The sequence below is a fragment of the Prosopis cineraria genome, unplaced genomic scaffold (assembly GCF_029017545.1).
Source record: "Prosopis cineraria cultivar Desert tree isolate PC_DT_omini unplaced genomic scaffold, ASM2901754v1 PC3, whole genome shotgun sequence".
In the NCBI taxonomy this organism is placed as follows: domain Eukaryota; kingdom Viridiplantae; phylum Streptophyta; class Magnoliopsida; order Fabales; family Fabaceae; genus Prosopis; species Prosopis cineraria.
This window is the reverse complement of record NW_026555334.1, coordinates 37649238-37669341: the sequence shown is the minus strand read 5'-3', so window position 1 is coordinate 37669341 and position 20104 is coordinate 37649238. Positions and strand designations below refer to the sequence as shown.

Genomic DNA, 20104 nt, shown 5'->3' with positions numbered 1-20104 from the left:
AAACCTTTTAAATTATTAGGTATTTTAGTTAGTGTAACTTAAATTAGTTAGTCAGGTAGTTAGTTGTAGATATTCAGCTAATTCTTTACTCATGTAATCTGTAGAAATTCGGCCAATTCTTTGCTCATGTAATTTGTATACAGATTTCATGAGTAAAGAATTAGCTGAATATATACAACTAACTATCTGACTAACTAAAATAAAAAAGGAAGGGGGGGGGGGAAGAGAAAGAAAGAAAACGCTTTAGGCAAGTCCCAACTATTCTTGATTCACTTATTTTACTGTATGAAGACACTGATTCTCCACTGCTGAATTCTGTGGTTCCTGAGAAGACAAATCATTAAAATTCGCCTTACACCCTCCACTTCTGCATATAAAAGGAGAGGGCATTGCCGTCTCTCCGCACATATCACCAAGCTCCTTCTTCCCTCAAACTCTCATTCCATCAAACATATACCATCCTTTATTACTCGATTTCCTCTGCTTCTTCACCCTCCACCGTTCTCTTTAGTGTTCCCCCTCTGTGTCTTCCAAAACTACTAGTAGGTGTTAAGAAATGGCATCAAGCTCAATGTCATCCTCAGGGTCATGGTCTGCTAAGGAAAACAAAGCCTTTGAAATGGCCCTGGCAGTTTATGACAAGGACACCCCTGACCGTTGGTACAATGTTGCCAAGGCTGTTGGTGGGAAAACTCCTGAGGAAGTGAAGAGACACTACGATCTCCTTTTGGATGACCTGAAGCGTATCGAGTCTGGCCGTGTGGCCGTCCCTAATTACAACAAATCTGGAGGCTCTGACGAGGAAAAAAGGTATCTGACCACAAAAATGATTCCCACTTGCTCCTAAACCCCCAGCATTAAAATATTTTTCTTTCAACTAGCATGCTAAAGTTGCACTAGTTAATCCTGTGTACAGACTTTCTTGTAGATCATTTATTTTCTCCTTCTGAATCTGATCCTATTGCAGGCTGAGGAGCTTGAAGCTCCAGTGAATCCACTGGTGTCAACAACAATAAAAGATTTTGAACATCTTGCAGCTTCACGTGGTAGTGCATATTGTTATTTGATTTATGAGTTAGTGCAGTAGCAATAGACTACTAGTCATAAGGATCTTGACTCATGATTCCACGTTGTAATCTCATGTCCCAGAAGCTACGAAGAAGAATCTGCGATTCTGTTTCAATTCCTAGTATGTTTCTCGTTTCAACCCATAATAAAGTCGTCATTTCCGGTTGTTATCTTTGTGTATCATAAGCCTTGGCTCGAGTAATCAAATCCTAGTCATGGAACTTCCTAGTCACTTGTGATGAAATGACTTAAAGAGACAGAGACAAGAAAACCTTTAAACACCTGGTCAATTGGAATAATCTTGGCGATGAATATCACCTCTAACAGAAACATTAAGAACTGAAACAACTCATTGCCGAACTCTGAAGGGTCCATCAGGTTGGGACCGAAAGTGACAAGAAGCGGGAAATTTTGCTTTGAACGCTGAAAAGACTCTGGATTCCTTAGCTTGCCACTTGGAAACATAATTGTTAATTACCTGCCACTTCCATTGACCACTCTCCAATTCTATTTCTCCTTTATTTGCATTTTCTTCCTTTCTTTTTCCTCTCCATTCTGTTGATTACGATTTAAGGACAAAGTTAAAACAGTATAGTGCTGCTGAAAGCTTGTACAAGCAAGAATTCTTCTATTAAGCAGCTTGAATAACCCCAGGCATTTTTCATTCTTCAGTTCTCCTTAAGCTGAGACATGGGTTTCACGTTTTTAGTTTTTACAAGCTCTTCAAAGCCCCGACATGTTTAATCTAAAAACAGATGTACTTAAATAAGTCATTTAGCATGTGCTTAGTAGTATGTTATCTTCACTGTCACCCAAAAATTACAAATGTTTTCATGCCAGCATGTGATATAACTCGTAATAATCATCATCTCCATAAATAAAAAGATTATTTTTGCGCTTATAAAAAATAAAACTATTCAAAATTAATATACAATTAAGAATACGAAAATCTTACATTCTCAAAAGTTTAAACTAAGAAAACATTAATTAATATTGTTTTACAGTTCCAAGAAGCATTTCATAACTCTTCACTATAGAAATTAAAAAATGACCCGTGTTCGAGTGGCATGATGGCAGTATTCTTTCTTTCGCACAGATGACAGTATTATATTCCTATTCCATCATGATATTAAATATTGACATGCTAATGCAATAAACCAACATGCAAACACCTGGTATAAGCATATTTAGAATGGGAATGAAGCTAAATTAATTGAAGTTTCGTGACCCCAAAAGCTCATCCATTATAGTTATATTAAAATGGAAAAGACACGGGATTGTGTTTCCACTGTGATCTATATCCTAGATGAGTTTAATAATTATCTACTTAACCGCACCCTCCCTGTACTGAACTATGCTCACCTTTAATGAGTCTTTCATGGAATGTTATAAATTCACGTGCATGTACTGTAGTGTTGTTTGAAACATTTCGATTTTTAAGGTAGACATTGTTGCGGGGACACAGAAGGCTAATATTATGCCTACAAAAAATGACTAGGAATAGGATGGTCGCCCGGCCAGCTTAAAGCAAACGAGACTCCATTGGATGATTTGACTAACGTTAGGTCCGTTTAGTTGAACCACCTCTACTCACCCATCTCCATTCACGGACAAGCGCCTAGTCTTCATTCTCGAACAATAATTACCTCTCCGTTTTTCACTAATTCTTATTCATGGGACTCTCACTCAATTAACATTCAACTTCAGCTCAGATTTTGATCCTTTTTGTATTGCCAAAAGCTCATTCCTCAAGCAGCTTGGCATCTGACTCGACTATTACTCGTCTCAGCCCCACGTCGCAGGCAACGGAGCGTCCCCGGGGTCCTTAGGGGAACTCAGATTTTGATTTTGGTTTTCAGTGGATCTTCTTTCGAGCCAATTGGCCCAATCCACCATACCGATTCACTGACGTCGTCTGGCCCAAAGCAACGGTTGAATGAAATTGAGCTCATATATTAAACCATCGAACCATGTATATTTTCCCTCAAAAATCATAGGTAAGATAAGCCGGGGGGTGGGGGTTGATGATTCGATGTTGATATACTTACAAAAGCATAGTAGCTTTTACTGCTAAAAGTAGGATGACATCTGTATACAAGTTAACGGTTCCTTATTGATATAACAAAACTAGAAAAAAAAAAAAGCAAGAACATGAGCAAAATATAAATAGAAAACTAGAACAGGCTATTGCAGATTGAGTGTGGGAGAATTTGATATGGCCTTTCTATCTCTGCCTCCATCTCCGATAAGAATGATATCATCTTGTTTCTTTAAGATGCCAGCAAATACACGTGCATGTCTTCCCTTATTTTAGCTTCTTTTCTACAAACATGAGAAGCTGGATTCGACTTGGCACTATTTAGCACCTTCATAAGAACCTACTGAACAACTAAGTCATGAAGTACTGTCATAAAAATGCTCAATTTTAACAGAAAGAGAAAAGATTGTCGGAATTCAACTACTACCAGATTCAATAAAACCTCATGTTCAGGGTAAGAAACTACTGCTACCAAATTCAGAACTTTACATATTAGGAAATAAAAAAGAGCGCCCCCCGCTGCGGGGGGAAGGGGGGGTGTTACATGGTTGACATGGAATAACCCAAAAGGATAAAGCCTCTCGGATTTGTTTATTGGGTTTCAAAGAGCTTCTCTGCATTTAACCTACACACATGTGGGGTAGTGCCAAACGAGATTGTCAGGTCTTGGGATTCTACTCTTGTACGGTTGTCCGAAGAGGTAGAGAGCTTTCAACTTCTTTGGTAGTATCAGAGTTCCTTTCCGAAACAACTTTGGACAAACCAAACATCTGAATCAATCCATAACCACAATGCATCAGAAGACAATACAAAGACAGAGCCAAAAGGCGATGCAAATACGAGAGTTCTCAAGGAAAGCTTCAACAGAGACCTTTCGAACGGTTTTCTTAAAGCAAGTTTTGTGTTCATCCATAGAAGCATGGATAAACTCATCAACATGATCCTTCAAATCCTCCAAGAAAGTAGCTTGCTCATTCTTCTTCTTTCGACACGAGGTAACAGTTGAGGCAGTAGCAGCTGATGAAGTCTGCTTTTCAAATTCGTTCTTCTGAGTGTCCATGCCTCTGAAGACTCAACAACTAATACAAAAATTAACTCAATAATGCATTGATCATCAAGAAGTTGCTATAATATTTTCTCATCCAACTTCTTTAAAACAACGCAGGGCCCAAAGAAGAGAACAAGTGATATAGAGGCAACAGAAGGGAAATTAGTTCAGTAACACATTTTATAACGTACAATTTTGGAAGGGAAAAAACCACGAATCATGATTTCTAATCATCATTTCAATTTTATAATCCATGCCCAACAGAAGGGTAAAAAATAAGCTCACTAAAATCGAACATGTACATCCTAATTATCATTGATAAAAATGTCTAGTTAGCTCAATCAATGGAACAAAAGAGGGCCTGCATCAACTTGGCGTCATGCAACTTAAGAAAAAAGCGTATTCCAATTTCCAATGCATATACTGATATACAGCTCAAGCATTCACTGTAGTTCTGTAACTCCACAGGCACTAAATCAAAGATCTCATAAAAAGGATGACATCACATCTCATATTGATAATATGGAAATATACTTAATAAAAAAATAAAGAACAATTCCATCATTGATAAATGGGATCAAAAGAAGAGGAACCAAGCTACCACATGCATAACGATTCTCCTTAAATAAATAAAACTGCATGCCCTGTGCTATAAATTAAAACATTCATATATTCAGATTCAGCCTTCAAAAATCATTACTTGAGCATACCGGCAGAGCTGGACAGGAGCCGCACAGGCCATATCCACAATACAAAAAACCCGAAATGCACTCCAGAAATAGTCACATAATAAAAGCGTAATAAATGTTATTTTCATTATCACAGAGAACCAGACTATTTCCCAAGAAAAAAATCAGCAGATCTAAAATGCCCAAACCAAAGATAAGATTCAGAACCCACAGACTCTTGGTTGCGAACAAAATGCAAAGTAACAAGCCTGTCCTGTCTAGTCAGCATCCAATAACACAAGGTTAGAAGGATAACGGTTGTGCTAGAAATAGATCCAACTAAAGTATATCAATTTACACACCAGTCACGCAAACTTTAAAAGACTGAATAAAGCATTATCCAACCTCGTGTAAAGACCTCACACCAGGACACAAGCAATTGGTCTTGAGGAAGGGGGAAGAAGATTGCATCATACCTAAAATTCCTTACTTTTCCCATTAGTTAGCGGGACTGCGTAGATGAAATTAATACAAGACCTCATTTGAAGGTCATTTGCTTAAAATCCATAGCAGGAGAGATTATAAAATCATAGAATAGATTATTTCTAATGAATTTTGTAAAGAAAAGCTAGTCAAATCAATTATGAGACTTCAAAATCCTTCCTGGGTAATTTAAATTGTGAAACCTTTGGGTGCTTCACTGAGATAAACAAGAGAAAAGGTTGGGAAGCTATCCGAGACGGAGAGCCAAGCCAGCCTTCACGTTTGCCTCGTTGAAATGATAATAGTTGAGAAATAGAGACGGCGAAACGGCTGAGGGAAAGGTTTGATTTTTATGAACTAGACGGTGTCATAGCAGGCGTGACGCTAAACCCTTACACAATCAAGACTTCATCAATTTCTAATGTTGAAGACATAAAATAATCTATAGTCGCAGCAAAAACATACTACCCCGAAAATCATAACAAACAGATACTTAACCACATTCAAATCCACACAAAAGCTGGTGAAGAATTGTGGCGGAAAAATCACGAAAACATACACTACTTACCCTGAGAATGGAGAGGTTGTCAATTAAAGCAATGAAAGATATATTGAAGGAGACAGAGATGCAAATACCTGTATCTCGCTGGATGGCGATAGCGAGCCGTGTTGATCGAAGAGGCTGTGAGTTCAAATTAGCTATATAGGAATGCGAAGATCCGTGCTTTCTTTTTCATCAAGAAAGAAATGATTATGTTTATTTATAATTTATTCTTGAAGAAGAAACCCCCCCGCCGCCAATTGAAAGCGAAACCATAGATTGTTGAGTTTTTAAAATTGAAGAATGTAATTTTACATTTCATTTAAAAAAATAGTAATAAACAAAATATATAAATAATAATTTAATTTCTTAAAATGTAATAATTTTTTTAAAAACTTTAAAATTTTTTTATTATTAATAAATTTATGTAAATTATTAAATTACTCTTATTGAAAATAAATAATTTATAATTTTTTTATTCACAACTTTTCTTTTTAAATTTATAAAAAAAATCACAACTTAACATATTAAATTTTTTATTTACTGTTGCATTATTAAAAATATGAGAAAGAAAATTATAAATATGAAGAAGAAAGTTGTGAAGTATTTATTTTTAATAAAGATAATTTAATAATTTATATAAATTCATTAATGACAAAACAGTCTCTAAAAACTTCAGAAAAATTATGATATTTTAAGAGACTAACTTATTATTTATATATTTTATAAGAATTTGATTGTCATTTTTCCTAATGAATTTATAAATGGCCAAGGGTAAAAGGACTCACACTATTAAAAACAATTTTTTAAAAAAATTTAATCACCTCATTCCATAATTTTGATTCAATAGTAACTCAATTTTTAAATTTTAATTTATTACAACTTAATCCTTATAATTTTTGATTCAATTATAACTTAATTTATGGACTTTAACATATTGCAACTCAATCCCTATATTTTTAATAATTTAATATATTAATCTCTATATTTTATAAAATAAAATTATAAAGATTTTCATCTTTATAATTTTTATAAAGATTAAAATTTTTATTATTTAAAATATTAGCACTAAAATTTCAAAATGTTTTCACCATTTTTTTTAAACTTAACTCATTAATTTATGATCATTTTTAACTATAAATGATATACTTTGCCAATACTTATAAAAAAATTATTAGGCCAATATAAAATAAACACCTGAAAAAACTACTACTACCTTAAATATAAAATTCAGTGGCCTAATATCAAATGCAATATTATAATATAATGCTTTGTTTGAATAATAAGAGTTATTTAAAATTATTTTTATTTTATTACTCTAAAAATTAATATTTTATAAAACATGTTTTGAGAATAAAAAATAAAAAAATAAGTATTTTTTTATCATTTCTTATTTTTTAAAACAATAATCCTAAAACATCTTAAAATTATTTTTATTTTTCTATTATTTAAAATAATATTTTATTTTTTTATTCTCTAAACACTTTTTCAAAACATATTATTAAGCAAAATTTTTTTATTCTTTGTTTTGAATAATAGAAAATTATTTTTAAAATAGGTTGCCAAACATGCTCATAATCTCTATGTAATTAATATACAAAATAATAATACATAACCAACGCTTTATGAATCAATTCTTTTACATGTATACATGTACATATATATATATATATATATATTAAACCATATTCATCATATTTTTTTCTCAGATAGATTAATTCATTAAAAATTTTAATATTTATAATTTTATTTTTTAAAATATAAAAATTAATATTTTAAATCACTAAAAATATAGAGATTGGGTTATAATCGAGTTAAGATTATAATAACTAAGTTATAATAAGTTAAAGTTTAAATATTAAATTAAATTGAGTCAAAAATAGAATGATCAAATAATTAACTTCCTTTTAATTTATCATTGTTGATATATTATTTTGAAAATAATTTATTTTTTCTATATAATATTTTTATTATTTAATAAAAAATTATTAAAATGTTAAAATTATAAAAAATTATTTAATAGTTTATTTTTGTGCAAAATGTATAGTCCCCCATTAAAAAATTTAAGGAAATTTTTTAGGAATTAATTGTTAAAAATTATAAAGTGTTTTTAATATTTTAAAGTGTAATTAATATTTTTTAAGTGACCATAATAAATAAATTATTTTATATTTATTTTAAAATGAAACACCCTATTAAATAAGAGTAAATAAAAAATGAGATGTTGATTTGAAGATAATTAACTATATTAATAGGATGAGATTTAGTGAAAAATGTTTTACATTTTTTTTAACAAAGAGAGTAATAAAAAAACAATTAATTTCTTTAAAATATAATTTTATATATAGTATCAAAATTAAAGTCCATAATTTGAGACAAACTTAAATAAGTTTGAAAAAATTTAGTCCAAATTAAGTAAAATAATAGTTTTTTAAATTTTTAATCCAAGCCAGGTCAAGTTTGAACTTGACCCGAATATTTGAACAAAAAATTTTCTTAAAAAAACATGACATGTTAAATATCAATTAATTCTTTAAATTTTAATTCATTTCTAATTGAAAAACCAGGTATTTGTGCATATTATTACATAAATTTTCTTTTAAAAAATAAAAAATGTTCATGTTATTATATTGTTAATCTATAAAATACTTTAAAATAATATTTTAAACATATTTTAATCTTGATCTTTGAATTTTAAGACGCTTAATTTTTTTTATAAAAAATTGTGTTTCTTTTTTATTCTTAAATATTCTAAAAAGCATGTTTTATATTTTTGATAAAATAAAATACTTAACTTTAAAATAAAAATGATTATTTTTAAAGTTCAAGTTTATCAGAATAAACTTGAAGTTATCATGAGAATATTTGAGTTTATTTTTTAGATGATATAATTTGATATAGTTTGATAGGAATAATATTATCTTTACACATTAATTTTAAATTACATTTAAATCTCATAAAACTTGATCATGTTTTTAAAATTTTATAAAACTTATTTGTAGATAAGTTCTTTCTATAGGATTTATATGTAATTTTTTCAAAAAAATTAAGTTAAACATGGATATATAAATTTTTTTATGCTCAAATATTTTAAATTCAATTTAAATTGAGTTTAGTTTAAATAAGTTTAATGTATCTTCAGTTTAAATAAGCTTAACGTATCTCGAATTAACGAGGTATGGTAAAAATGTGTACAAACATTTTGCTTTTATAATTAAAAAAGTGTAAAGAATACTTTCTCTGAAACATAAAGTATTGGATAATTTTTATATTTTTTTTTAATTATACCTCTACTTCATTTATCATTTTTTTAAAAAAATTATGTATTAAAATTTTAATTATTATTATCAAAACTCTTATATCAAATATCTAATAAAAATATAAATAAAAAGATGTAAATATTTTTTAAAAATTAAAATTTTAATTCATATTAATATTATTCATAAATTATAAATTAATTAACCATCACTCGTATTTGAGACAAAATAGATCCTATAAAAGACGCGTTGAAGTCGGTTGGATTGAGCATTCAAAGAAATGCTCAAAATGAGAAAACCCCCGCCTTGACCCTCTGATAAGAAAACCCCTGCCCAGCCCAGCAAGCGTTGATTCGTATTTAAATACGCCACACATTTGGGCACCTTTCAAACTTAAACCTCTCGCTCTTCTTCATCCAAGTTCTAATCGCTTCAGAAAATAAAGTAATCGCCCATGGAAGATGACGAGTTCATCGACCTACCTGGCCAACCTTCTCAAGGTCCTTCTTCGTCGGAAAGATACCTGCTAGGCTTCGTCTGCGCCCACATCGTTGGGATTAAACACTATTCTGGTACCATCAGTGGCCGTGAAATGGTTGGTCTGGTCCGGGAACCTCTCAACCCCTACGATGAGAACGCCATTAAGGTCCTCAACACTCGAGCAGATCAGGTTGGGCATATTGAGCGCTCAGTCGCTGCCGTACTGTCTCCCTTGATAGACTCCAACCTTATCATTGTGGAAGGCATTGTGCCCAAAACGTATTCTGGTAACAAATTCAAGATTCCTTGTCAAATTCATATATTTACGACGATTGAGACTTTTCCAGCCGTGAAAGATGTGATTTCAGAAGGTGGGTTAACTTTAATTTTAGTATCCGATGCAGCGTCTACGTTGTCAGAGTCTATGGCTGTGAAAGATAAGATGGCTAAGAAAGAGTTTAAGTCTGTAGATGAGATTTTTAAGTTGGTTGATGAGAATATTAGCAAAAGGGGTGCATTGGAAGCATTGGAGCCTCCTCGAAGCGTCATCAAGTCTAATCTTTTCCTGCATCAGAAGGAAGGTTTAGGATGGTTAGTTCATAGAGAGAATTCTACTGAATTGCCGCCGTTTTGGGAAGAAAAAGATGGAGCCTTTGTGAATGTTTTGACTAATTATCATACGAACATAAGGCCGGAGCCTTTGCGAGGTGGTATTTTAGCCGATGATATGGGATTAGGCAAAACCTTAACTTTACTTTCTTTAATTGCTCTTGATAAAGATTCTTTCACTCTAAATATGGAAGAAGGAAAGCATGATGAAGGTTTCGCTGTTTCAAGTGATAAGAAGAGGAGAAGAACTAATATACAGACCACTGTATCAGAAAAAAGACGCAAGACTGAGAGTACTTCTTCAAGGGGCCATGTAAATGAAAAATCTGTTCTTGTAGATGGCACACCTTCAACTGGCATGGATACAAAGACTACATTGGTTGTGTGCCCTGCTTCTGTAATTTCAACATGGATATCACAGTTAGAAGAACATACTAAACCAGGCACATTGAAGACGTACATGTATTATGGTGATAGAAGGACCGAGGATGCTGAAGAACTTAAGATGTATGATTTAGTGTTAACCACATACACCACTTTAGCTATTGAAGAATCTTCTCCAGAGTCACCCATAAATAAAGTAGATTGGTGGAGGGTCATTTTGGACGAAGCACATGTTATAAAAAATGTGAATGCTAAACAAAGTCAAGCTATCATGAAAATTGTAGCTAAGCGGAGGTGGGCTGTTACAGGAACACCAATTCAAAACGGTTTATATGATTTATTTTCTCTCATGTCATTTTTACGCTTTCAACCATTTTCAACAAAGAGTTATTGGCAGAGCTTAGTGCAACTTCCTCTTGCTGAAAGAAACCCAAACGGACTCTTACGTCTTCAGGTATTATCATGCATCAGTTCCTGGTGTTCATTTGTAGGATCAAAGATCACCTACTTACGGCAATACTTAAATTATAGCACAGTATTATTCTAGCTCTAGGCTTGTTTTGTGGACTTCGTGCTATTTCTCTTTGTATGCAGGGACATAATGAATGAATCATTGGTTAATTTTGGTAATTGTTTTCTTTAATTTTTTACTCACGGTGTAGGTTTTGATGGCAACAATTTCATTGCGAAGAACAAAAGATAAAGCATTGGTAGGATTGCCTCCAAAAACTGTAGAGACTTGTTTTGTTGAACTTCTTGAGGAAGAACGGAAACTGTATGATCAGATTGAATCGCAAGCAAAGAACATAGTGGCGGGTTATTTAAATGATGGAAGCTTAATGCGCAACTATTCCACTGTACTTGGAATAATTTTACGGCTTCGCCAAATTTGTACCGATATGGCATTGTGCCCTTCAGATCTCAAATCTTTACTCCCTTCAAATAACATTGAAGGTACAAATTCTGCTGTTTAGCATTTTCCTTTTCTAACTACAAACTCTAATTTCTGCTGCCACAAATAACTTTGAATTGAGTAGAGATTTAGTTTGTGTATCTGGTTAGTTAGATTTCTCATGCTTTCCTTTTCTTCTTGCCTTTATTACTTGAATTCAATTCTCATGCTTGGAATTTGAAGGCTTATATATAATTTGTAAACACAGCAAACCATGTGCTATAAAATTTCTTTGATTGCTTAGGGTAATGTCCTTTTCCGTACTTCACGATTGACGATCATGAAAAGGTCAGTGCGTACAGCCTCCCAGGGATCACTTATTGCCTATGGGATCAAAGTAATTTTATTCAAAAAAGGAAGATTATCCTAGGTTAGCAATATCAATACCCTGTTGTATACCTTATAAAAATACCTTTTCTTGCTTTTAGAGGAGGTTAAACTTAAATTGGCTTTCGCATGAATCAGTATTAGGATTTCTAAGACGTGAAAAATTTGATGCTTTTCTTGTTTATTGTATTTGCCAACTGTAAAATATCTAACATGTCCAAGAATGTTATTTACATTAATATCTTGCAGGAAAGTTCAGCGACATTCCTTTACTGAAAAATACATAGTTGAACCATGATTATTTCTGTTCTGAGGTCAACATCTGCCATGTTTCTTTCTTAGTTAATTGATTTGACTCTGACTATCTATCAAAGAATCTGAAAATGCAGGCAACAAAGAACCTGTTGACACACGATTTTACATTTGTTTAAAGCTTGCTTTATTTTTTGCTTGTAGTCTTGAAGAGAATTTCTGCACAAAGTCACAGCTGGGTGCACTTATTATGACTTTTTGAAATGTAACGACTAAAATACCTACATCCTTGCCAGACAGTACTATTCCTCATTCGTTCTTGTGAAGCTGTACAGACCTTTTGCTCACGAATGTACCAATATCTTAAATTTAGGAAGGCATATTCCTAGGAGACTTGGTTAAAATAAGGTGTATAGTTAAGATTACAATATCTTAAATTTAGAAAGACATATTCCTCAAGTGAATTTGAGAAATTTCACTGCATCCTTACTTATGATTTGTATCTGAACAGATGTTTCCAATAACCCGGAGTTGCTGCAAAAGTTGGTTGAGGTGCTGCAAGATGGTGAAGATTTTGACTGTCCAATATGTATTTCTCCTCCAACTGACATTGTAATTACATGTTGTGCTCACATATTCTGCCAAGCTTGTATTCTGAAAACCCTGCAACGGAGCAAAGCCTGCTGTCCCCTTTGTCGTCACCCCCTCAAAGAATCTGACTTGTTCTCTGCGCCGCCTCAATCTTCTGATGGTGATGCTACTGGACTGTCCTCAGACAAAACAAGCTTATCCTCTAAGGTGTCTTCTCTGCTAAAACTTCTTGTTGCCACAAGGGATCAACATCCAGCTGCAAAATCAGTTGTATTTTCTCAATTTCGTAAGATGCTGATTTTACTGGAACAGCCTCTGAAAGTAGCTGGTTTCAAGATATTGCGTCTTGACGGGACCATGAATGCTAAACGAAGGGCTCGGGTTATGGAAGAATTTGCAGTTGGAGGAACAGATGAGCCCACGGTTCTACTGGCAAGCCTCAAGGCTTCAGGCACAGGTATAAATCTGACAGCCGCCTCCAGAGTATACTTGTTGGAGCCATGGTGGAACCCGGGAGTGGAGGAACAAGCAATGGATCGTGTGCACCGCATTGGGCAGAAAGAGGAGGTGAAGATTGTAAGACTGATTGCTAAAAACAGCATTGAAGAGAGGATATTGGAGTTGCAAGAGAAGAAGCAGCAGCTTGCCAAGGAAGCATTTGGAAAGAGGAGAGGGAGGAATGGTAGGGAAGTTGGAGGGGATGATTTCCGAATGCTCTTATCCTTGTGAGCTTTGCTCTTATGTCAATATCAGTTGATAGTTTGATTAGATGAAAGTGCATGCATGTTCCATGTTTTGTGTTCCCTGCCTGCAGGAAACTTGTATGGATGGATGTATGTTCTGGTCTTTCTTTTTGTCCTTTTCAGGCCAAATGCTTATGCTGTTCCCAACCAGGAACATTCAACATGCCTAGTGTAATGGCAGCATGCACACAAGCTTCCATTTTGAGATTAATGATTCCATTGACAAACAAGATTTACAGGGGGGAAATCTACTTATTTTGCTTCTTCTTTGGGTGTTATCCCTTGAAAGTAGGGTTATGCAAAAGTTCTTTACTCTCGTCTGGCTGAGTCCAACTCAAAACAACTTGGTCTGATTCGGTCCAAATAAAAATTAGTTTTTTAAGACTAAAAGATCAAACTCTTTATTTGAGTTGGATTGAACAAGAGACTGAGCATTTGAATCACTTGGTCTAGTTCTATAAATTTATTTAATATAATTATAATTAATTTATTAATTATTACAATAATAAGTTAATTTATATTAATAATTAGTATTTTTTTTTTCTTTTATACTTATGAAGTCATGAATATTGAGTAAAAGTTTAGTACTGATCAACCTCGATTTTCTTCTATTGGTAAAATTTTTTGTTAATTTAGTGTGATGAACTATAGACATATTGAAGGTTATTTAATTTGAATTTGATGTGTTGTAATTGAAATATTTTTTATTGTTGTAGATTGTCATGTATTTATAATTGTTGTTGTAATAAATTTTATATAATAATAAGTAATTTTATTATGTTAATTGAATTTATTAGATTGAAATAAATTGTTGTCTCTTATGGATAAAAAAAGGGAAAAAACAATGAGATATGGGAAGGGATCAACACCTATCTCTTAATCTTATTGTACTAGTTCGGTCATATTTAGTTTTGAATTATATCTAGATTAAATCAAATCACAAGTTGTTTAACTCGGTTTTTTTTTTTTATAAAATGATCAAATTTTAGATTAGGTTGGCATCCTGTTTGATCCGTCCTTTATACAGTTCTATTTGAAGGTATGTTTATGTTGATGATTCTTTTAAAACTTCTGAACTTTTTTTTCTTCCTTGATGATGGTCAAAATTGTTATCTAGTGTTGACTAAAAACAATTAGTAAAGAAAGACCAGCAGCTGCACTATTCTTCACAATTATGGAATGAAATTTTTGAAGGCAGGGCATGGATAAAGTATTGTAATTTTAATTTTTGGACATGAAAGAAAGTTACTTCCTTTCGTCTTCTGCACTTCAACCAGTATCAATATGTGCTTGGGGACCTACCATCATCTCATCCCCGGCCTCCATAGTCTAAATTAAATGTTTTCGACAAAATCTCTCAAGACGAAATGGCCAAAAAACGTATGGCCACTTTGTTGGAATAATGTGTTTATTCACATCTCGTCCCCCCCCCCCCCCCAAATAGTTGTATACAGTGTTGGATTTGATATTTTAAAGAAGTTGCCGGATGGCTTTTAAGAGGAAATAGATATACCAAAATTCAAGAATATCATAAATGCTTCGCATATCAATGGGGGGCAAAAGGTACATTCTTCGAACTTAGTTTATTGGAGGCCTAAAAAAATTTACTTAAATTATTTCTAACATATTTTATCAAAACGAAACAAAATATTAAAACTTATTAACTTCATTTAAAAATTTATTAAATTTTTAACTTTGTTCCCTTTAAATATATATACGTATATTTAATAACATATTTTCTTTGATCAATATTTAGTGAAAAATAAATGAAAAAATTTGTCATAAAAAATCAGTAACATAATTTATAAATAGACAAAAAAAATTACATCTCCTTATTATAAGATAAAATCAGAAAGAGAGTGTGTGTGTGTATTCTTTAAGGTGGATTAATCAGAAAGAGTATTTTATCAAGCCTATTCGTGATGGGGCTGAATTGAAGGGCAGAGGAAATATTAATAATATGGTAATATATTAGACAAATAAAGGGGGAAATTGTGCAAGTCATAAGCTTATGATGTATCGCCCAATGTTCACCAAAAAAATATCAAATAATGCGTCTTTTCTACACCAAAAAAAAAAGTTTAAAATACTAATTAAAATCTTATAAATCGAATGGATTGTGTGCATGTGACAGAAAAATGAGGAGCATAAAGTATATTTTTACCTTATTTTTATACTTCCTCCGACCCTTTTGTTATTTGCTTTCTATTCATGGTTAATTTCTTTACTTTTTATTCTGTTGTTGACACGCTTAGAGCCTTAAACATTATTTTTAAATTAATTTATAAGAATATACAAGTGACGAAAGGATAAAAGTAGAGTCAAAGAATTAAAATATAGTAACCATTAATAGGGAAAGATACACGTTATTTTTTTTATATTAAATCATAGTATTCTAAATTATTTTACATTTATACGAATATAAGAACCTTAATTTAATATTTATATATTTAAAATTCACAATAAAAATAATTATTTATTTTCACCAAATTTAATTGTCTGAATCGAGTTAGTTAATCATTTAAAGCTTTAATTCATAAAATAAAATATAATGCTTTGCAAAATCTTATGTTGATGAATACACAGTATCTGAAGTCTCCCTAATAAGTATGAAATTTTCAGGTTCGATGAACGAAAACATTTTTTTTCCTTTAGCACAATCAGGAATAAATGATCTGACAAAAACATCATGGGACATTGAATGTCCATTTATGGCATGTTTGTATTGCTTGTACAGTAAAAGAATATCATATGAAACCCTTTTTCAGAAAATGAGAAGCGTGACACTCATCATTCACACTCTTCTAATCTGATGGAGCCTAGTGAATTGTATGGTACCCAATTTCTCCGTGAAAATTCATTTAAAAGAGTTTCCCCGCCTGAACTTAAACCAAAAAAAAAAAAAAAATTGAATTAGTAAGAACTAAGAAGCAGGCTTGGAAGATAACCGTTGGATGAGGTTAGGGGTACCGAGTCCATAAAACTGCCATAACCAAGCCTCTTTTCGGGAAAAAGACACAGAATTTTTGGGTACGTTATCAATGTTGCATCGATGTCCACAAAGTTGGTTTCACCTTGAGGCAAAGAAGTGATGAATTTGATTTTCCATGTTTAGGACAGAGCCAAGAGCAATTAGTGCTGAGAAATTATTAAGCATTCTTGTTACAATTGCAGGATCATCATTGAAAGGAAATCCATTGAAATAAATTTTCTTTCCTAGGATGCAAACCCAGACCAGATTCAATACTGAAAACCACGATTTTGCTTTTTTAATTTCCGGCTGTATCTGTGGATTTCTCTTTTAATTTTCCCTTTTTTTCCTCAAAATGGATCCCGAGAAAACAACAGCACATCATAACCTTCGGCTCTCATTTCCCACACCTTTACAATAACTCAGTCCAAGTGTTGGCATCAGAAAGTCATAGACTCTGAAGCCTTCAGATAATCTCTTGGAATCCCCCCATTCTCCTGATTGAAACTCTCGTCGCCATGAAATCCAAGAGCCTTGAGCAGTGGAGGGAGTACTTCGAGAGCGGAAACTGCAGCATCTACCAGATCATCTTCAATGCGATAAGAGTGGCTGCTTTGGATGATCCCCAAGAGTTCAAACTTCGCAGAAAAAGGATCGCGGAGAGGCTCTACTCTTGTCAATTCACTGGGTCTTGCTGCTGCGTCGATCAGACGGAGCAGGACGTTCATAGCACCATTACACAAGTTTTCCAGGAGTGCAAAAAAGCTTGTGCTCGTAAGGGCGCCAAGGTCCATGATTCTACAGTTATTGCAGGAGGAAAAGCAACCGATCAGGCCAATAATGAACTCGAAAACAACGTTGAAGTTGAACGCGAAAATATTCGTTGTGTTTTGCAGATTAAGGATGAGCTCGAAAACAAGGAGCTGGTCAGTATATACCACTTCATGCAATTTCGATTTCAATGTGATTGACAGATTGTAGACTGTTTTGACCCGTCGAAACTTGAAACTGTGGAGTTAATTATATTCATGTCTGGACTATAAGGCTGCTACTATATCGAGTGCAATTGGGATGCACATCCTTCAGTTCTTGTCTATAATTTTCTCATTTTCTTTGTATTGATAATTAATTAATCATTACACTTTTGAATTTTGATAGACGGACACTGAAATCTACGAGTCGTTGACGAAGCTGCAATTGATGGTTCGATCTGTTGGTGTTATGGAGGTAAGAGTAGTACTATAATATTAGTTGTTATTTATAATTTCTATCAAGTGAAAACCATATGTGTGTGTGTGTGAATTCAAAATTTCGAGAAGAATATTATGATGTTCACTGTTTGTTACTTGGGTTGGTATAGTATGTTTGGGAAAGCAATCTTCTACGTGTTGCCTATATGGCTAGAACGGCTGCCTACAAGAGTATAAGGCTACAAGCCCTCCATAGAGGCATTGGAATTATATTTATTGTAATTGTGGATTATCCTTTGTAGGCTACAAAAATAGGGAGCACAATAACTAATCTGAAGCGTCACCGGTCGAAGGAGCTTGGTCTTTTCGCAACAACTATTGCTGAGTATGAATTCTCGCTGCCTTTAATTTCCTCTTCTAAAACAGCATCATACACATTTGCATTCTTTCTCTCATGTATGTTCTACATCAACTACATGGAAAGTCAGGAGTGTATAATACTTGCATATAATAAGAAAAAATTGAAAATTTCAGATGATCATGGCCCCAAGATACCAATATCCTTTTTTCTGTCACAGTCAAGAGCTGATTAGTAATGACTAAAACAAACTATATGCATAGAAAGCATAAAATGTGCTCGATCTATTTACTGTTGTGATGAGACAATGTTGAAAGGACTTAAATGACCAGGATCGATATATATATATATAGAGAGAGAGAGAGAGAGAGAGGAGGGAGGGAGAGAGAGAATATTTTTTTAACCATATCAAGTAACATGTTGAAGTTCAAGCATGCACGTCCCTTAGCTTGTTGAAGCTCTTGTGTTTGGAATAGCTTGCTAGTAGTTAAGCTTCTCCTAGAGAGGCATAATTCCTTCTAAAAGTATCAAAAATCGCGAAAGACTGATGATGAGTAAAAGAAACAACATCGTACTCCTTCCTTCCTCTCCTTTTGAAAACTGACTCTCTTCCTTACCTTCGCAGTCCTCGTCTCTTAATCCACCATCTCATTATATATATTTAACCTGTGTTTAGGTACGTAGGCGTTGCCACGCTCATCATTTGCTTGCCCTAAATAGATGACTCGTCAAAATCCAGTGTCACCTGTGCAACCTTTCAATTCGGCCATGCTTTAGTCTGTGCTATGAAATCCACTCTATTGCCAAACGACATTGTACAATAATCATCTCCTTAGCTTATTTTATATGGCTCAATAAGTAAGTTTGCTCGTACAAAGAGGCAATGTGGTTGAAATTTGTTGATTTCTCCCCTTGCATGCAAGATTAGATACAGTGTTGGGCTAACTATTCTTTTTCTTTTTCTATTTTTCCTCCAAAATCTACTAATAGTGAAAAGATATAAGAAATATAATAAAAGAAATATGAACGTCTAACCTGTAGGTTGGTGTCTTAAACATATCTACAGACTACAATCATTTCACATACGTGCTTAACAACACTTACAATTTTCTAGTTAAAAATCACAATCGTTTAATATAAACAGAAATATTGTATAATATTCCTCTCCCATATAATTTTGAGCAGAAAAAACGTAAAATTCTCCCCGCAAATCATAAGTTTCTAACCACTTGGGATCTTCATTACATTTATGTATAATTCCTATGTTTAATTTGATTGAGATGTTTAAACCAATTGATCGTGCTCAACATTTTGACTACTCTTTTCTCGTCCCATGATTAAACTCTAATTAGACAGGGAAAACCAATACTTACATGGAGCCTGTTTACAAGAAACTGTTACTTCTCTGAATCTTTCAAATCAACGTGGAACCAAGAGATGTACTGTTCAGACAATTTTTTAAATCTAAAACCCTTAAGCATTTTTCTCGAAATTAATTCAACTCTATAAATGAATTTGATGCGTGGAGAGAATCATGAACGTGCATGAAAGGCTCTAAAGTAATATCAGTTATCAATTTGGAGCCCTCTATACATGCCACCCGTGATTTCCTCCACGCACCGAATCCATTTCTCTCACAACACCAACTTCGTAAACTGCATCATTAATTTCATCCATCAATATATATATATATATATAGAGAGAGAGAGAGAGAGAGAGATAAACTGCATGTTAGCTAGTTAGAACAAGGAAATTATTTAGGCGTGAGAAATTTATATCAATAAACTTGATTGTTGTTTATAAATTAATGTGCAATTCCTAAGTTGCAATTATCGCAGCCAATGGAAGTCGATGATTGTGGAGTTATCTGATAGAGCGGCAGAAACTAAAGGTAATTAATCGGATTTTTTTAATCAAAAGGCAAATTAACCATATTGGTATTTAAACATTTATGGCAGTTTTGAGTTGATTGATTAGAGAGGTGACGTAGAAGCAGACATTGAGTAACATATTTTTATTATGTAGAAAAATCTAAAAACCTCGTGCCTAGCTTTGATCTTGAAGAGTGGCGAGAATTTCCTTCTGTTGAATATGTTCCTCAGCCTCCGGTGGAATTCTCAGAGGTATAAACATAAAAAATTTCC

The 20104-nt window shown here is 33.1% G+C and overlaps 4 protein-coding genes across 8 annotated transcripts; 3 read left to right on the top strand and 1 right to left on the bottom strand.

The window, feature by feature from the left end:
- The first annotated feature begins 303 nt into the window (after positions 1-303).
- On the top strand, positions 304-1300 carry LOC129304459 (protein RADIALIS-like 1). Of its 2 annotated transcripts, XR_008591694.1 has the most exons (3): positions 304-810; positions 968-1046; positions 1150-1300. XR_008591694.1 is itself a non-coding variant. In XM_054944129.1 (2 exons), the coding sequence occupies exons 1-2, from the start codon at positions 557-559 to the stop codon at positions 990-992; spliced, it is 279 nt and encodes a 92-aa protein (XP_054800104.1). In that variant the 5' UTR covers positions 307-556; the 3' UTR covers positions 993-1300. The 2 variants fall into 2 exon arrangements, 1 of the variants encoding a protein (XP_054800104.1); XM_054944129.1 differs by having other exon boundaries at positions 307-810; positions 968-1300.
- Positions 1301-3512: 2212 nt separating this feature from the next.
- Positions 3513-6063, bottom strand: LOC129304453 (uncharacterized). Of its 4 annotated transcripts, none has more exons than XM_054944117.1 (3): positions 5942-6063; positions 3978-4185; positions 3513-3876 (listed from the first exon to the last, which is right to left on the bottom strand). In XM_054944117.1, exons 2-3 carry the CDS (start codon positions 4164-4166, stop codon positions 3781-3783), a joined length of 285 nt encoding a protein of 94 aa, XP_054800092.1. In that variant the 5' UTR covers positions 4167-4185; positions 5942-6063; the 3' UTR covers positions 3513-3780. The 4 variants fall into 4 exon arrangements, with proteins under 4 accessions (XP_054800092.1, XP_054800095.1, XP_054800093.1 ...); XM_054944120.1 differs by having other exon boundaries at positions 3978-4170; positions 5942-6049; XM_054944118.1 differs by having other exon boundaries at positions 5874-6027.
- A 3339-nt stretch (positions 6064-9402) lies between these two features.
- Positions 9403-13864, top strand: LOC129304534 (putative SWI/SNF-related matrix-associated actin-dependent regulator of chromatin subfamily A member 3-like 1). Its single transcript, XM_054944219.1, has 3 exons — positions 9403-11030; positions 11239-11530; positions 12619-13864. Exons 1-3 carry the CDS (start codon positions 9558-9560, stop codon positions 13425-13427), a joined length of 2574 nt encoding a protein of 857 aa, XP_054800194.1. The 5' UTR covers positions 9403-9557; the 3' UTR covers positions 13428-13864.
- A 3066-nt stretch (positions 13865-16930) lies between these two features.
- Positions 16931-17904, top strand: LOC129305584 (probable mediator of RNA polymerase II transcription subunit 26a). Its single transcript, XM_054945577.1, has 3 exons — positions 16931-17338; positions 17571-17639; positions 17773-17904. Exons 1-3 carry the CDS (start codon positions 16931-16933, stop codon positions 17902-17904), a joined length of 609 nt encoding a protein of 202 aa, XP_054801552.1.
- The last annotated feature ends 2200 nt before the right edge of the window (positions 17905-20104 follow it).

Excerpts from the sequence above, each read along its gene's own strand:
- LOC129304459 (XM_054944129.1), top strand. The coding sequence starts at position 557 with ATGGCATCAAGCTCAATGTCATCCTCAGGGTCATGGTCTGCTAAGGAA. Across the intron at positions 811-967 it reads GGCTCTGACGAGGAAAAAAG|GCTGAGGAGCTTGAAGCTCC; the intron begins GTATCTGACCAC and ends ATCCTATTGCAG.
- LOC129304453 (XM_054944117.1), bottom strand. The coding sequence starts at position 4,166 with ATGGACACTCAGAAGAACGAATTTGAAAAGCAGACTTCATCAGCTGCT. Across the intron at positions 3,877-3,977 it reads TTAAGAAAACCGTTCGAAAG|ATGTTTGGTTTGTCCAAAGT; the intron begins GTCTCTGTTGAA and ends GGATTGATTCAG.
- LOC129304534 (XM_054944219.1), top strand. The coding sequence starts at position 9,558 with ATGGAAGATGACGAGTTCATCGACCTACCTGGCCAACCTTCTCAAGGT. Across the intron at positions 11,031-11,238 it reads ACGGACTCTTACGTCTTCAG|GTTTTGATGGCAACAATTTC; the intron begins GTATTATCATGC and ends CTCACGGTGTAG. Across the intron at positions 11,531-12,618 it reads CCCTTCAAATAACATTGAAG|ATGTTTCCAATAACCCGGAG; the intron begins GTACAAATTCTG and ends GTATCTGAACAG.
- LOC129305584 (XM_054945577.1), top strand. The coding sequence starts at position 16,931 with ATGAAATCCAAGAGCCTTGAGCAGTGGAGGGAGTACTTCGAGAGCGGA. Across the intron at positions 17,339-17,570 it reads AGCTCGAAAACAAGGAGCTG|ACGGACACTGAAATCTACGA; the intron begins GTCAGTATATAC and ends GAATTTTGATAG. Across the intron at positions 17,640-17,772 it reads GATCTGTTGGTGTTATGGAG|TATGTTTGGGAAAGCAATCT; the intron begins GTAAGAGTAGTA and ends GGGTTGGTATAG.